General features: G+C 38.7%; 2 protein-coding genes across 4 annotated transcripts in view; one reads left to right on the forward strand and one right to left on the reverse strand.

Annotated features, from left to right (window-relative positions):
• The first annotated feature begins 1,702 nt into the window (after nucleotides 1–1,702).
• Nucleotides 1,703–11,565, forward strand: LOC127434906 (KICSTOR subunit 2-like). The gene is made up of 3 exons (XM_051687973.1): nucleotides 1,703–2,225; nucleotides 2,822–3,110; nucleotides 8,020–11,565. Exons 1-3 carry the CDS (start codon nucleotides 1,985–1,987, stop codon nucleotides 8,837–8,839), a joined length of 1,350 nt encoding a protein of 449 aa, XP_051543933.1. The 5' UTR covers nucleotides 1,703–1,984; the 3' UTR covers nucleotides 8,840–11,565.
• A 748-nt stretch (nucleotides 11,566–12,313) lies between these two features.
• LOC127434903 (SLIT-ROBO Rho GTPase-activating protein 1-like) overlaps nucleotides 12,314–18,453 on the reverse strand; it is a 49,106-nt gene continuing 42,966 nt past the window's right edge. For 2 of the 3 annotated variants that reach the window (XM_051687960.1, XM_051687959.1), the window contains exons 20-22: nucleotides 18,181–18,315; nucleotides 17,345–17,705; nucleotides 13,300–16,316 (exon numbers count right to left, since the gene is read on the reverse strand). In XM_051687960.1, the coding sequence (XP_051543920.1) occupies nucleotides 15,900–16,316; nucleotides 17,345–17,705; nucleotides 18,181–18,315 (913 nt within the window). In that variant the 3' untranslated portion in view covers nucleotides 13,300–15,899. The other variant, XM_051687962.1, reaches the window with a different exon arrangement.

Here is an 18,453-nt window from a genome sequence, read left to right on the forward strand (position 1 = left end):
ACACGGAAGCTGATGGAAGTGACATTTCAAATGCACGTGATGTGTTGCTGCTAACTTCAGTGTACTTGCTTGTTTTGATTATTGGGAGGTTACCTCCTCCCATCACCCCTGGAATATACGCCCCTGCTTACTTTTACCTTACTTAAGATTATAACAATAATAATAGATATTCTTATAAAATGATACATGTTTGTCAAGTTTAATATATCTTTTTATATTTTCATAATGAATAAAATAAGAATAAACTTTTGTCTTTTTTCTAAAAAAAATAGAAGCAAATTTGATTGTGTGAGGAGACAGTCATATGTAAAACACTAATAAAAAGTAATATATTTGGATAGATAGATGCTTTAAAACAAAGTGGTGAAGATGATAAATGCCACTTTTTGGGGGGACAGATTCATTGTGCAGCAATGTGACAGCTATTAGTTGAAGAGATTAAAATATAAAAATAGTTTTAATATTTGTCAATAATATTGATCCATCTAATGTAATATTTAATTTAATGGTAATATACATTTTATTAATATTTAAATAATACATACATTTTAAATCATGAATATTTAAAATTACTAATATTTAAATAAAATATTAGTAAATAATATTTAAAGAAATATCCTGGGTTCAAGACAAGTTAAGCTCAATCAACAGCATTTGTGGCATAATATTGATTACCACAAAAATTTATTTGACTTGCCCCTCCTTTTCTTTAAAAAAAAAAAAAGCAAAAATCATGGGGCCTGGGTAGCTCGGTGGTAAAACACACTGGCTACCAGCCCTGGAGTTCGCTAGTTTGAATCCAGGGTGTGCTGAGTGACTCCAGCCAGGTCTCCTAAGCAACCGAATTGGCCCGGTTGCTAGGGAGGGTAGAGTCACATGGGGTAACCTCCTCGTGGTTGCTATAATGTGGTTCGGGCTCGGTGGGGCCGCGGTGGATGGCATGAAGCCTCCACATGCGCTATGTCTCCGTGGCAACACGCTCAACAAGCCACGTGATAAGAGGCAACTGGGATTTGTCCTCTGCCACCCGGACTGAGGTGAATCACTACGCGACCACGAGGACTTTAAAAAAAAAAAAAAAAAAAAGCACATTGGGAATTGGGCATTCCAAATTGGGAGAAAAAGGGGAAAAATCCACACACAAAAAAAATAAAATAAAATAAAAATCTGGGTTACAGTGAGACACAATGGAATTGAATGGGGCCAGTCTGTAAACGTTAAAATACTAACTACTTCAAAAGTATAGCCATAAGACATAAACAATATGCATATTAACATAAGTTTAGTGTGATAAAATCACTAACTAACCTTTTCTGTATAAAGTAACAGCTAAATTTACAACTTTGTTGCCATGACAATGTAATGTCAACAAACCCTAAAACAACAATAAACATTACAATTTAAACAACTTTACAGCTCAAATAATACATGAGTTTTAATAGAAGAATTTATGTAAGTGATTTTATTAAATTAAAAGCTTCACATTTCTGCCTTTAAACCCTCAAGAAAATTGGCCCCATTCACTTCCATTGTAAATGCCTCACTGTAACCTCGACTTTTGCTTTTTTCTTTAAAAGGAGGAACAAGTCGGAAATAATTTTTTGTGGTAATCAACATTATGCCACAAATGCTGTCGACTGAGCTAAACTTGTATTGAACCTGGAATATTCCTTTAATATACATAGTTGATGCGTCAGGATTCGCGTTTCGTATAGATTGTCCCCTTCGTCTTTCCGATGTGTTGTTATTGAAAAAAGTGTCATGGTGGCGATGAACACTAAACATGTACATTTTACTTGCAGAAAACGATCTGAATCATTTAAATTTGTTTGTGTAATTTATTTAGTCCTTTTCCAGCGACCGTAAGCCTCGACTACATTACTATACCGATAAACTTCTTCATAAACATCTCTTTATAGACAGTTCAGTGCGGCTGTCGCATGAATGTGCAGCAGCTGTCAGCTGAACTCACGCCTGTCTGATCATGACTGACACGCAGCGAGATGAGGAGCTGCGACCGGTTCCGAAAGAGCGAGCCGTCCTCGAGAGTTTCTTCACCCAGCTCGGCATGTTCTGGTTCGACAGGGCAAAGGATTATGTGGAGAAGGAGAAGGACGCCAGTAAGAGCGCAGGGGCCATCTGGGCGTCATTGCTGGCAGCTCTCGCCCACCTGGCAGCTGCAGAGAAAGCCTACCACAACATGACTTTCCTCGGGCAGAAACTGGGTATGAGAGAAGTATTTTCAGTGCTGTTCCGTTACAAAACAGTACCATGATATTAGATGGTAACACCCTGTATTTGGGATTTAAAATAAATCATAGTATTGTTGTATTCAGGTAACATGTCTTGTACTTCAAAGAATACCACAGTGCATTTCCAAAAACCACATGTCTAAAATACCCATTAAAACGGTACTGAATGATTACCATGTCCATGCACCATGATGCACCATGGTATCCAAAACAGCAGGAACTTCCATGGCACATTATGGAAGTGCAATGTTCAAAAAACAGGGTAATACCATGGTACTTTTTTGTTATTGTTGTTTTGACAGAATTAAGATTGTTTCCCTTGTTGTTGGTGGAGTCTTACATTTTTATTAATTCATGCTTAACATTTGAAAACAGTTACAACCAAGGTAAATGTAACCCACAAACTATACACAAGGTTGTGTAATTTTAATACAGCAGATGGCGCCATGTGGTCAAATATAACTCATCCTCCGCAACACTAGAAATGCCAATTTAAGAGTTATTATTAGGTAATGTTTAAATGAGCTCTGAGGTTTACCATCATATAATTGTGTTTGTGTGTCACGCAGGTGGCCAGTCATTCTTCAGCCGGAAGGATTCCATCAGGACCATCTATACATCTCTGCACAATGAACTGAAGAAGGTGGTCTCCATGGGCCGTCACACATCTGGGGGATCCACACTCAATCTGGAAGATCTGCTGTCGCATTTGTCCGAGCAGCTCTGTCACTTCACGCAGGCCAGAATGGAGATCGCTGATTTCTACGAGAAGATGCATTCCCTGGGTAGCCAGAAGACAGTCAACTCTGAGGAGCTTGTGAGCACCCTGGAGACCATTTTGCAGAAGAACAGTTCCAGGTGAGCTGAGTGTTGATGGCGTGTGTGCAGTCTATATATGTTGTTTGGGTTTAGTATAATGGGGGACAATGCAGATTACTAAACTGGTTAAAGAAACTGTTGCATACATATTGAGTGTCACTGTGTTGGAGATGATTCTGTGTGTGTTTTAGAGAGGCAGATTGTGTCTTACCTGGTAGTAAATGTCATTTCATCCCACCAGGGGGAGCTTGAGCTTGCCTTGCTCAGGTACACCTTTGATTTTTTTAACAAAAACATTGCTTTTATTTTTTTTGCACCATGCAAAGATAGAATAAAACATTGCTTTTCGTTTTGCGCCATGCAACGATGGAATAAAACATTGCTTTTCGTTTGTGCACGATGTAAAGATGGAATAAAACATTGCTTTTCGTTTTGTGCCATGCAACGATGGAATAAAACATTGCTTTTCGTTTGTGCACGATGTAAAGATGGAATAAAACATTGCTTTTCGTTTGTGCACCATGCAAAGATGGAATAAATCATTGCTTTTAGTTTTTGCACCATGCAAGATGGAATAAAACATTCTTTTAGTTTTTGCACGATGTAAAGATGGAATAAATCATTGCTTTTAGTTTTTGCACGATGTAAAGATGGATTAAAACATTGCTTTTAGTTTTTGCACCATGCAAAGATGGAATAAATATAAAAATTTCATTATTTTATTAAATATAAAATATGCAAAACAAAGTGAAATACAAACAGTAATAAAATAATCAAAACTAGACACTAATTACAAACTCATTGTGTGTTTTATCCCAGCTTAATATGCAGAGAAAACTATAAGTAAACCATTCGTAGGCTGATTTCCCTGAAAACTGTAAACACTGTGGATCTGTGGCACTTTCAAAACATTGCTCTGTTTATTTGAGCATCCCAACGAGCCGGACCGATCAACATTGACTCATCCAATGCGTGAGTTTGGGACAGGGCTATCTGTTTGTTTGCAATTCCATTTGGTGATGTTAGTGTCGCAGAAATTACAAACTTCAGCTTTAGTGGTGCAAATCTGTATGTGAGCTCAGCTCACCTGATAAATTACATCTGAAGCTGAGAGCACTCCCACTGTCTGCTCAAGGTGAACTCTACACTTTTCTAAAGAGAGAGAGAGAGGGAGTGCTGGAAAATGAGAGAAATTGAAAAGGGGAGGTGATTCCGACAGAGAGGGATGGAAAAAAATGTGCCAAACGTTGAATCATTGCAGGAGTAGGAGAGACAAGATCATACAAAAGTTGTCTGATCAATTAATCAGACAGCCATGTGCTTAGATTCAGAGATTCAGCTCGGTTTGACCTTGAAAACTCGCAAACCTGATCACGTCGTTGTGAACCTGTATGACTGTTTTCTGTGGAACATAAAAGTAGATGTTAGGAATAACATTAGCCTTAGTCACCATTTACTTTCATTGTATGGAAAGAAAGATGCAATTAAAGTGAACCTTTTGTGTTCCACCGAAGAAACAATGTTATACAGGCTTGGAATGACATCATTAGGGTGAGTAAATTAGAATTTTATTTTTGGTTGAACTATACCTTTAAGGATAGGTTATAGATAAGTTTCTCTCTCATCAAAAAGCTCTCTTTTTCAGTTGCACATTTCTTTCTCTCTCTCTTTCTGTCTATCTATCTGTCTGTCATTTCCTCATTGTACCATTCTCTCTTTCTGGCTGCCTGCTAAGACATGTAATTAATGATCAGTCAGGGGTGAAGAATTTTCACGCTGCTGCTGAATTCAGGAGATGTAATGAGCTCTATGCCGCTCTGCAGTATTCATGACTCGCTCCGGCACTAATGAGCAAATAGAACAAGCTGGTGCATCCACTCTCCTTCACACAAAAACAGGACAGATTGCTGGATTACAGAGATGTTGACAATCATCCACCGTCTGATATTGTCTGAAAATTATATCAGATTTCCATTTTTCATTTGCTGGTGGCAACTTAGCCAGTTTATCTCATCATCCATTGTGTAATCCATAGTCTCACATAGCCAGACTTTTGACTATCGGCATAAAGTCTGGTCTACTTTGCACATTGTTCTGGCCAAGAACAGCCCACTTAGACAGTAAGAGAGTGTCTAACAAAAGCGTCATGTAAAGGGATGAACCACAGTTAATCTCATGAAAATTACGTGACTTTGGCAACATTTTTGCAAAATATTACGTGGTTCCTTATCACGGTACTTCCGTGGTGAAATGTCCACTGGGTAGAGGTGGGTAAAAATATAGATTTTCCGATGCATGTCGATCTTCATTTGACTGATCACAATACTTAAATCCCAAGATCGATCTTTTACTCTATGCGCAACCCTCCACTACAGTGAGAGGAAATCACTTGCATTTGCAACCAAATTTCACGCTATATGACTCAAATGTACAGTGGCGGCCAAAGGTTTGGAATAATGTACAGATTTTGCTGTTTCGGAAGGAAATTGGTACTTTAATTCACCAAAGTGGCATTCAGCTGATCACAAAGTATATTCAGGTCATTACTGATGTTAAAAAACAGCACCATCACTACTTGAAAAAAGGAATTTTTGATCAAATCTAGACAGGCCCCATTTCCAGCAGTCATCACTCCAACACCTTATCCTTGAGTAATCATGCTAAATTGCTAATTTGGTACTAGAAAATCACTTGTCATTATATCAAACACAGCTGAAAGCTATTTGGTTTGTTAAATGAAGCTTAACATTGTCTTTGTGTTTGTTTTTGAGTTCCCACAGTATGCAATAGACTGGCGTGTCTTAAGGTCAATATTAGATCAAAAATGGCAAAAAAGAAACAGCTTTCTCTAGAAACTTGTCAGTCAATCATTGTTTTAAGGAATAAAGGCTACACAATGCTTGAAATTGCCAAAAAACTGAAGATTTCATTCAAAGGTGTTCACTACAGTCTTCAAAGACAAAGGACAACTGGCTCTAACAAGGACAGAAAGAGATGTGGAAGGCTAGATGTACAACTAAACAAGAGGATCAGTACATCAGAGTCTCTAGTTTGAGAAATAGATGCCTCACATGTCCTCAGCTGACAGCTTCATTGAATTCTACCCGCTCAACACCAGTTTCATGTACAACAGTAAAAAGAAGACTCAGGGGTGCAGGCCTTATGGGAAGAATTGCAAAGAAAAAGCCACTTTTGAAATAGAAAAACAGAAAGAAAAGGTTAGAGTGGGCAAAGAAACACAGACACTGGACAACAGATAATTGGAAAAGAGTGTTATGGATCTTAACCTCATTGAGCTTTTGTGGGATCAGCTAGACTGTAAGGTGCGTGAGAAGTGCCCGACAAGACAGCCACATCTATGGCAAGTGCTACAGGAAGTGTGGGGTGAAATGTCACCCGAGTATCTGGAGAAACTGACAGCTAGAATGCCAAGGATCTGCAAAGCTGTCATTGCTGCACGTGGAGGATATTTTTATGAGAACTCTTTGACGTAGTTTAAGAAGATCTTAATTTTTTTTTCAAATTGTAATAGTAATTTTTCATGTTATTAATGTCCTGACGATACACTGTGATAATAAAAGTACCAATTTCTTTCCATAAGAGCAAAATCTGTACATTATTCCAAACTTTTGGCCGCCAGTGTATATATTTGGCAACTGGCTGTTAAATGTTTACATTTTACTCACCAGTAATTGTGTTGTATAGTGGTGGAGTTTTCAGCAGCAAGATCCTTCCACTGCGTGTTGTTACTCTCTTTTAATACCCTTTCTGTTCTGTACAGTCAGTTATTCATCAAAAACAACAAAAAAGAAACATTTAATTCTAATCATGAATGGCAGAGATGAGATAAAGCCATTCGAGTCGTCTCTTGTTAACGTGCTCATCCACAGACGCTCTTTACAGAAATGTACAGGTTTTAGCACGTGTTCAACAAATCAATGTAAATACTTAAAAATATTACAAATTATGCAATTAAACAATAAACGTAACAAAAAATAATATGAAATATATCTTATTTATTGATTAAATACATGGATTTGTTAAAATGTGACCAAAATGATGAAAAACAAATAAATTATAATTAGTAGAATTAATATTTTCGTAATGTACCTAGTAAGAAGGTCCCCTGTATAATTAACAGTATTAGCTAGGAGAGAATTTCTTTATGTAAGCAAAAGGGAAATTATAACTGAATGATACCCATAAGAATCGATATCTAATCGAAACTGTAAATGAATTGAATGCTTGTGAATCAAAATCGAATCGGAAATCTGTATCAATACCCAGCCCTACCACGGAGAGGAGCTGAAAGAGAGTAAAAAACAGATCGATGCTCTATCGAGTATTAAATCAACAAAACCAACCTCCCTACCCTAAACCTTCACCTAACCGATAGTGTCATAAAAAGAAAACGTGACATGAAAAACGCAATTGCTGAAGCAACCACGCCATTTTATTGTGCTTCTGTGTCGACTCGCATGATCTTCAGGACTCCTGCTCCTTTGCATTGCAAGTGCAACGCGCTGTTAGTTTAATTACTGTGCAATTTGATCGTACTCAAACAAGCTTGTGAAAGTAGTCGGTTATGCTGTTGTACTCATGGTTTGTGTGAAATGGAATCTAGTGTTCATTTCACCAGGAAACTGCCGCAATATGTACAATGAGACACGTAGAAGTAATTTTGGAAAAATGTAGGTATAGTAACGTGATTCAATGAGACTAGGTTGAAAATTGCAATTATTTCCAAAATGATAACTGCTTGCTGAATCAAGCATGCAACGTAATGAGGTCATGTGACATAATGACATGGAATAATGGCTACTTTTTTTGCTTACAATTTTTTTTAAATAGTATGCAGCATACAGTATACATCCAGTAAGCTAGTATTCTATTCTGAACAAATAGCCTATGTAATCCCTGTTTTATTTCTTTCCTGTTCTGTGCTTAGATTTCACCATCCAATCCTGAGCAGTCTTGAAAGCAGCTTTCAGGTGGAAGTAGACATTTTGGCGGAACTGTTGCGATGCCAGGCGCAGATCTCAGAGTGGCACTTCCTTCCATCTCTGCTAAACCTGCATGGGGCACATTCAAAACTGCTGGCGTGGGGTCAGGTTTTCGAACGCCAACGTGAGACCAGAAAAAACCTGTTTGGAGGCCAATCGCAGAAGGCTGTGCAGCCACCACACCTGTATTTGTGGCTACAGCGTCTCCAAGCGGCTCTCCTCGCCAAGTTCAGCTTCTACTTCCACGAGGCCCTCAGCCGACAGACGTCTCAGTCCGATATGAAGACCCTGACGGCTCGCACCTTGCCCGATTACTTCGGCAAGATCTCTGGTTTCATTCGCAAGCACGACGCTTCTAATGTCTCGTTGATCTTCGACAACCGTGGCTCGGACAACTTTCAGGGACACGGCTACCATCATCCGCATTCGTACCGTGAAGCCCCTAAAGGTGTGGACCAGTTTCCTGCTGTGGTGTCACTTCCGGGTGGGGAGAGACCGGTCACACATTGGCCTAATGTTATCATGATTATGAGCGACCGATCCACTGAGCTGAACGCTCTGGATAAGGTGGTCCATTTCTACGACGATAAAGTCCAAAGTACATACTTCTTAACAAGGCCTGAACCCCACTTCACTATAGTGGTGATCTTTGACGGTAGGAAATCTGAGAGGGACTCGCACATTGTGGCATTCCTACAGGAGCTAACGGAGTCGTTGATGAACTCGAAACCCTTTACTACGCTCAAACCAGGCTCCAAGGGCTGAAGTTCATAATTAAAGTTCATAATTTCAGTATAACAAAAATAGACTTGGTTGTCCAACCCAAATATATATATATTTATTTTTTTAAAGAAATTTCACACACTGTAAATATTACTAGTAATCTCAAACTGTAAAAACAAAATTGTTTACTCAACTTAAGCATAAGTTTTTACTATTCTTACAAGTTTTAATTAAAGGAGACCTATTATGCCCCTTTTTACAAGATGTAATATAAGTCTCAGGTGTCCCCAGAATGTGTCTGTGAATTTTCAGCTCAAAATACCCCACGGATCATTTATTATACAATGTTGTAAATGCCTCTTTTTGGGTGGAATCAAAAGCATGCTGTTATCGTGTGTGTCTCTTTAAATGCAAATGAGCTGCTGCTCCCCGCCCCCTTTTCGGAAGAGGGCTGTGCCTTTACAGCTCGTGCTTCGGATACTATAGCAACAAATCAGAACCAATATGACTGACACCGTAAATACCGGAGTTCAGCCACATATGTATGAGCAACCGTAAACGATGCAAAACATAGGCATTTTGAGTTTGTGATAGTGCTTCTTGTGTAGAAAATCACTTCCTGCCCTCCATCTGCATTTCACGCCACAGCAACACAGTGACGTGACGTCATGTGCAAACAAGCTATAACGACATAGCTCTGGTCTCCGTGAATACAATCAGAGACAACGGTAACTTTAGCTGCATTAGCCATGGAATCAGGTAACAAGCACATTCGGAAAGGCGATTTGCAAACATTCACAAAATATAAAGTGCGATACTTACATCTTCAAGATATAAAGCTGGAACACGAACAGTTGGTACTGATCCATGCTTGAGAGTCAAATTTTTTGAAAATCCTGCTTTAATATTGACCCGAATTTTGTTATGTTTTGGAGTGGTGGTGGCGTAGTGGACTAAAGCACTGAGCTGATAAGCAAAAGGTTGTTGGTTCAATCCCCACAACTACCACCATTGTGTCTTTGAGCAAGACACTTAACTCCAGGTAGCTCCAGGGGAACTGTCCCTGTAATAAGGGCACTGTAAGTCGCTTTGGATAAAAACATCTGCTAAATGTAAATGTTTTGGGGCACATTTTCTTCAAAAACAAAATTTGTCCACTGCGTCTTCAGTGGCTCTGATGCCGGGAGTACATGAAGACTCTTATGTTCACTTTTACAGCCTACAACAGAACACGTATGATGCTTATGAAGCCGAGACATTATTCTTCTCACTGTAGCTGCTCCAGTGTGGAATAAAATGGCGGACTGTGTCGATCACTCAGGGGAGGATCTATGATAATAGGGTGGAGTCCGTCACCAGTCGTGGGCGAGGCCTGCTCTAAAGTGACGTCACTTTAGAGCGGATACCAAAACCAGTCATTTTGAGACACTGTTTTTGATTAATAGAAATATAAGAAAGAGGAGTGGGTGGACTTTTAACATTGTAGGGTGGTTGTGTACACACACTGCCGACTCACATTTATGTTCAAACACCACGTAAAAGTGAATTTTGCATAATAGTTTGCCTTTAAGTACATTTACCCTCTTAACCCTAAAGTTGTCAATAATAAAAACATTTAAGTGGTCCTAATTAAAAAGTACTTGAAATGTCACATTTTGGAATCATAACTCAAATATATTCTGTACATTCTTTAAACTTTGGCTTTGAGTACTGCTAACTCAAAATGATCGAGTACAAAATTGCAGCTGTGTGGAATACCCATAACCCCTTGCACCTGAATAAATTATGAATGTTTGGTCAAAACAAGGGAACTTATGTAGAAAAATAATCATTCTTATTTGAAAATGTATTTAGTTTTAGTTCTTACGACTATTGTTGTTGTTTTGTTGTAGCTGGTTGATAATTGAGATGGAGTCACCATGAGGGTGATTAGTGTTTCCTCTGGTGAACTTGGAGCCTGATAGGTTTAAGCCATTCTTCTTTACTCAATTGAACTTTACAAAAGTGCAAATTTATGTGAGCTAAGAAGTACTGAGTAGAATCCACTGTGCCATATGGTTAACCAAGATTCCAGTCATAATTTCCCCCTTACTGTTAGATGTGATAACCCTGTTTAAATATTTAAATATACACAACTATACTTTAATCACAGATGAGTTAAGTTTACTTGTAACTAGTCAACATTACAAAAAAATTAGTTCTGTTTACTTGAGCCAACTTAGTACATTTATTAGACAAAGCATACAAACCGATTGCCTTGAAATATCTCAATATCAATTCGCCTCATTTGCATGTCCTAGCATGTTTAATAGATCACTGATGTTCTTTTTATTCATTGTGCTGCTGAAACAGTTGTAGAATATAATCCTTTTATCCCATTTCGCCTTGAATGAATATTAAAGAGGTCCAAATACTTCATGAGCCCAAACATTTGCAGACCAAAGACAAATACCACAGCTGTTATAGACAATAATGTGTGCCTTATTTTTAATTTGCTCTCTTCCAATGGTTTAAATTAGTTTTTCCTTGCCTTTCGGCTCTGCAATTGGACTTGCTTTGCCAAATGTAAAAGGGACCCATTGCAAAGAATTATGATTTCCCTTTTTATTGTTAATTTGCCATGTGCAACACATCTTAATAGCCAAGCCTTTGATTTTAACAGTTAAATCACTTACTGAAATAAAGTTTTAAATCATACTATAACTGCATTGAGTTAATTTGTCCCTATAGGGAGAATAATTACATATGGGAATTGTAGCTTTACTTAAAAGGACAGAAAAATTGCATTTGAAAAATGAGAATTAAATGAATAGTTCACCCAGAAATGAAAATTCTCTCATCATTTACTCACCATCATGCCATTCCAAATGTGTATGACTTTCTTCTGCAGAACACAAATTAAGATAAAAAAATTCAGCTCTTTAGGTCCATACAATGCAAGTGAATGGTGACCAAAACTTTGAAGGTCCAAAAATCACAAAGGCAGCTTTAAAGAAATCCATACGATTCCAGCGATATAAGTGTGGATGAGAAACAGATCAATATTTAAGTCCTTTTTTTTATTTTTTTATACTATGAATCTCCACTTTCACATTCTTTCACATTTTGAAAGTAAATGTGAAAGTGGAGATTTATGGTAAAAAAGGACATAAATATTGATCTTTTTGGACCTTCAAAGTTCTGTAAGGACCAACAGAGCTGAGATATTCTTCTAAAAGACTTTGTTTGTGTTCAGCAGAAGAAAGAAAGTCATACACATCTGGGATGGCATGAGGGTGAGTAAATGATGAGAGAATTTTCATTTTTGGGTGAACTATTACTTTAATATAATTAAAGCAATAAATGGATAAATCTCATTAAGGAAATGTCCAGATAATATTTTACCTTTGAGTCAAAAGGAAAAAAATATTTTGCACAAAGAAAATGTATTATTTATATGTATTATGTACATAATTTATTTAATTAAATTATTTAGACACTTTCTTACATTCAAACAAGCACATTTCCCCCCCCCCCCCCAAAATTCTCATTACTGTAATATGAAAAAAAATGCAAATGAACATAACTTCATTTTCATATCAGCTTCACTTAATGCAAAATAAACATTTTAATTTCAGGGTTATTTTACCTGGACATCTTGACATTTTTCATGAAATACATAGACAAAATTATGTCACTGTGATGTCATCGTGAGCAAGAACTTGATACAAATACATGAGTAAATCTTTAGATATGTTTACAATAGCAATGGCAGCAAACTTTGGTGCTTCTCTTTCGCTATGTGGCCCCGTTTTGTTTTGTTTTTTGGGGGGGGGCAAACAAATTATTTATTTGTATAAAGTTGTTGTTCACGATGTCATCACAGTGACATAATTTTGTTGTTTACAAAAAGTCGTAGAAGTATGCCAAAAAATCTTGCAGACGTCTTTATGCATTTTTAAGATATATGCAGTCAAAAATAGTGGCCCCCATTTTTGGGGCCACCCTGTATATCACATAACACAAGACAGACAGCAGGCTTCACATATGACGGTGTAACTAATCTAAAACCATCTAAACTAGAGATGCCAGGGCCCGTGTATATGACAAGAGGGGGAAAAAATATGCTATTGACGCAGCTTTTCATTGCATTTAGTAGATTGCAAAGTCATGTTTTTTTATATAATTAAATCATAAAGGAGGGAACCAGGGCATCTTTCATTTTTTAATATAATACAGTTTTGTTATAATGTTACGTTTACTTTTGGCCCACAGCCCTCAGTCAAGTTTGATTTTTGGCCCTTCGTAGAAAATGTTTGGTTACCTCTGGTCTAATCTAACTGTATTTTACCTCCACTTCAGTACCAGCCCAGTTGAGGTGAATGATGTGAAATGATGCCCTGTCAAAAGCCATAGGAGAGACATTCCTCCATACTCATGCACTCTCATCAATCACGTGCGCATTCCAGCTGTGAATGGCTTCTGTGTGAGCTGTAAAAGCATCCTCGACTCTTCCTAAATATTTTAACAGTGAGAATTTGGAATAAGAACACAGGTTATTATTAGTGTGCATGTGTACAGAACTGGGCTGATAACATTTAAAGGAAAATCGAAGGGAATGTAACCTAACAGCTATATTTATTGACAAGTACAACACTGTTAACTATCCCCATTGGCAAAAATGTTTTTTAGCATGCATCTAGCCAAATTTATTGATGTTTATGCTTACAATTAGATAAAAATAAATAAATAAAACCATTTGCCAATTAAAATTAAATAAATATTTTTAATTCTAGATAGATAGATAGATAGATAGATAGATACAGATGACACTTCGTTGAGACATATCAACTTCCTTTATTTCAAAGACATTCAGTTTGACACGTTTTGAAAATGCACTGGAACATGGTTTAATGCTACATGCCAATACAGTCCTATACATGAAAGTGCGACATCACAATGGATTAAATGTACATATTTATTATTACTTTAGGTTATTAAACATCTGGAAAGAGCTCTATCTTTATTATTTCACTTGTGGAACGACCCTTCAGAGAGCGACGGAAGCACACACCCTCAGCATTCAACATGCATCCTAAAAGGCACTTTCATGTGAACACAGTGTGTGTGCGTGTGTCTGTTTGTGTGTGTGGGAGTGATGGTATGATGGTCTTAGATTTGCAGATCGCTTGTAAAGGACAAAAGGTGGCCGTCTGATACAGCAGCAAGCACGGGGGGTATATGGACGCGGTCGTATGAAAGAGCACCAGTAGAAATGAAGATACCCAGAATCAATAAATAAGTAAAAAAATATAACAGGTAGAAAACGTAAGGGCAAATCAGTCAATAAAAGTGAAAAACAATAATTCTGTTAGTGTATAAAAAAGTGAACCAAGGCTTTGTTTGGTAGATGCAGAGCATCGTATTGGCATAAAACAATATCCTCACCTACATGCATATTTACACCAGACTAAACACCCTCTTTCATGCACTCACTCTCTTAAAGACACACACACACCCAAACACACATCTTGTCTACAAGCGCAGTGCACTCTCTCTCTAACTCTCTTTCACTCACATACACACACACGCTAACACTCAAACACTTAAACTTGTGGGATAGTTGACACAAAAATGAAAATTCTGTCATCATTTACTCACTCTCATGTCATTATAACCTGTATGACTTCCTTTCTTCCATGGAACAAGAAAGTAGATGTTAGGCAGAATGTTAGTCTCAGCCACCATTCACTTTCATTGCATCTTTTTTCCACAGCTTGAAAGTAAATGGTGACTGAGACTGTCTAACATCTGATTCTGCCTAACATTTTTTGTGTTCAACAGAAGCAAAGAAACAAAAAAGTCATACGGGTTTGGAACAACATGAGGGTGAGTAAATGATGACAGAATTTTCATTTTTGAGTGAACTTTCCCTTTAAGTTTTCATATGCACTACTGCATGTACGCAGCTCTCCTTGTTGTGCAAGCATGAATTATCTATCATCTTAGTTCTCTGCACTACTCTGTGGCCAGAATGGCACACATCTAACTCCACTTTATCATGCAAACACCCCCACCAACCCACCCACCCACACAGGAGAGTCTGTTAAACGTATAGTTAGTGTGTTCCAAAGAGAGTCATTGACGATATTGTACATACACTGGAAGCACAGGGGACACTGAAAATTAAGGATTGAACACTGTTATCGTCCATTAGTGGAGCAGCAGTGGAAATTTTTACGCAAACGACCTGAGGGAGGGCGCGGCCTGGTGGCAGAAGTCAAGATTCGTTCCAGCGAATTTCCATAATTTCTGAATTTTCTTTGCAGTCCTCCCCATTTTTCGTTAGCTGAAACCTCAGACTGATGTGACCAAATTTTGCCGTAATATTCTATTAAAGCTCATTTCATGTTTGTCCTGGGAATGTAATGAGTTCCATCCCTCCCACATCATCCAGTCAGTCTTCAGGGTTGCGTTTCCACGGTAAAGGGGGAGGTTTATCTGGTGATCAAGGCTTAGTGTGGTATTTAGAGTGGAAAAACGTGAAACATTCATTTAATACATTGTGTTCTTCGGACTAGGTGCGTGGCTTTGAAGTTACATTCCCCATCAATTTCTAATAAGTGAATAACCATTTTTCCAAATGGCACCGGTATCCCTGTAGCTCGGCCATTTGAATCGAAGCATAAAAGAAAGCAGCAGCAACTTATAAAGAACGACCCCATTCTCTTTGTGGTAGTAAGGCCAAAATCATAGCATTGAAAATACATTGCACTCAATGAGGACTCGATAAGAACTACATTTCCCAGTCTACAGCTCTCAAATAACAGTACATCCTGTACAAACAGTCTCTCTCCGCTGTCTCTGAATACGTTCCTCATAAATGTATCTACACACAGACACGGTAAAGTCCTATTCGCTTAGAGAATACACACACACACACACCACCCTGACAACATTTATGGATATAATATAGGCTAATTTTAGCTGAACGTTCTGCGTGTAAACTAGTTATTGACCATACAATCATGTCATTATTTTGATAATAACCCTGTTTACGTTCTTTAGTCTAGACCAATCAGTTTTAAACCCTGTTTCCTCCGGTTGGACCCTTTGGATTGGCTCACATAGTGCCAGACTTGTCATTGCCAAAACTCGGATTGGGATTAGGGGGCTGCTGGGAAGGCGGTGGGTTGGCTTTGGGGAGAACGGGCGGTTTGGGGCGGAGCGCAGGTGGGCGGAGCGTCACGCCCATGCGGGGCGAGGCAATAGGTTTGAAGGTGGCCACAGGGTCGTTAGAGCGGCGGGATGACGGGCCGGGCAGTGGGGGCAGAGGAGGAAGGGGGCTAATAGGGCTGAGGGGGCTCGGGGAATCAGATGGGCTAGATAAACTGGAAGGGGTGGAGCCCGACGGGCAGGAAGGGCTGCTTTTCACCTGCTCCAGGGTGTCCAGCACCAGGTCAGGGGCTGCGGTCTTGCCGTTTTGCCTCTCCAACTCACGTAGCTCGTTCAAGGCCAGACTCATAGTTTCCTCTAATTCCTGGTGAGAGAGAGAGAGTGAGAATATTACTAACATGACATGGAGTTAAAGGGATGGTTCACCCAAAAATGAAAATTATTATTTACTCACCCTCATGCCATCCCAGATGTGTATGACTTTCAATCTTCTGCAGAACACAAATGAAGATTTTAAGAGGAATATCTCTACTCTGTAGGTCAATACAATGCAAGTGAATGCTGACCAAAATTTTGAAGCTCCAAAAAACACATAAAGGCAGCTTAATGGTAATCTATAAAACTCCAGTGGTTTAATCCATGTCTTTGAAGCGATTCAATCGGTTTTGGGTGAGAACAGATTAAAATATAACTCCTTTTTCACTATGAATCTTGACATTAGCAGTCTCCTTGGCGATCATGATTTCAAGCTCGATTACACTTCCTAGTGCTATCTAGCACTCTGCGCATGTGTCAAGCACTAGGAAGTGTAATCGAGCTTGAAATCATGATCATGCGTAGAGACAGCAATGGCAAGATGTACAGAGAAAAAGGAGTTACATTTTGGTCTGTTCTCACCCCAAATTGATTCGATCATTTCAGAAGAAATGGATTAAACCACACTATGCGTTTTTTGGAGCTTCAAAGTTTTGGTCATTATTCACTTGCATTGTATGGACCTACAGAGCTGAAATATTCCTCTTAAAAGCTTAATTTGCGTTCTGCAGAAGAAAGAAAGTCATACACATCTGGGACGGCATGAGGGTGAGTAAATAATAATTTTCATTTTTGGATGACTCTCACGAAACCGGTCAAGAACATGTCCAGTTCATTTTTCACACCAAAATAACAAGCAAAATATAAGTAACTGCATTTTAATTAATTCATTTTAAAGAAAATAAAGCCCCATTTTTTTTAGGATCATTATGATTGTTTTGCATTGTGTTTTCAAAACAATACTTATACTTCTTATACTTCTTAAATACTTCTTATTTGTCCTCTTTTGATTTTGGGGTGAAATGTAACCTGGATTTTCATGAGATTTACCCATTTGCATGTCTGTAAGTAACAAACCTGTGTCATATTGTGAGGGTTCAGCGTCTGAGAGCGTTGCACAGGTAACCCACAGTGCAGTGTGGATGGTGACTGGCGTATTGGAGGACTCTCTCGCTCCCTCTCTCTGCGCAGGGATTCATGTCGGCTGATGTTGGCAGGGACGGTGCCGTTGGAGGTGGCGTTATGTCCAGTGCGTCTGTGGTGCTCGGGACTGTCCAGGGCACAACTGTTCCCCCGCAGCAGCTCCCGTGGGCTGAAATGCCCCGTTACAGTCACCGTTACTGGGGGTGAGCTGCGCTCAAGCCCGTTGCCATGGCAGTGACCATCACCGAGACGACCAGGGACCCGGCGCAGGAGGGCCTCCGTCCTCTTCCTGTGTCTAAAAGTTATGAAGAGAAAAATAGGGGGGAAAAAGAGTGAACTACAAGGAAGGGAAAAGTGACTATAAGACTTTAGAACATCTCACCTAGTGGTGTTCATTTTGATTCTTCCAAGTGACTCAAATATTTTGATTCCATTCACTAAAAAGATTCGTTCACCATTTCATTCAGTGACTCTTTCTTCCATCATTACGCCAGTAGGTTGCATCCAATGAGTAATTTATTAATCATTCGCTCAACAGATTTCCAGCATTCAGAAAATAATGTTAAAGCACCATAAGCATTTTCTCCACAAATGACAAAAAAGCATATATATAATTCCAACTTTAATCAAGCTATAGAAAAGACAACAATAATAGCCTAAAACAAATGGATTTAATTGTGTATGGTAATCAGCCAGTCAGGAAAAGCAACAGAGGCATGCGCTTCAACAACACAGATTTTTTCATCTCAACAAAATGTTTGTGTGCTCACCGGCTGATGAAGGTTTCTGGTTGTCTTGGTTCAGTAGGGGACGTCAGGGAGCGTCTGGAGCTCACTTCATCTGAAGGTGTGGTGCTGATCTCACTGTCTGTTTTCTGACTCAGGGTGTCTGACATCGCCTCATCACTGAAATACATCATTCATAAAATGATCCATCCATCCATTCATCCATCAAATATCTTATTGCTCAATAAGGAAATCATCCAAATTTATGGAATTATATTGCACTAAATTTACCATAGTAACCACAGATACAGGCAAAGT

This window comes from Myxocyprinus asiaticus, chromosome 45 (genome assembly GCF_019703515.2).
Source record: "Myxocyprinus asiaticus isolate MX2 ecotype Aquarium Trade chromosome 45, UBuf_Myxa_2, whole genome shotgun sequence".
Lineage (NCBI taxonomy): Eukaryota > Metazoa > Chordata > Actinopteri > Cypriniformes > Catostomidae > Myxocyprinus > Myxocyprinus asiaticus.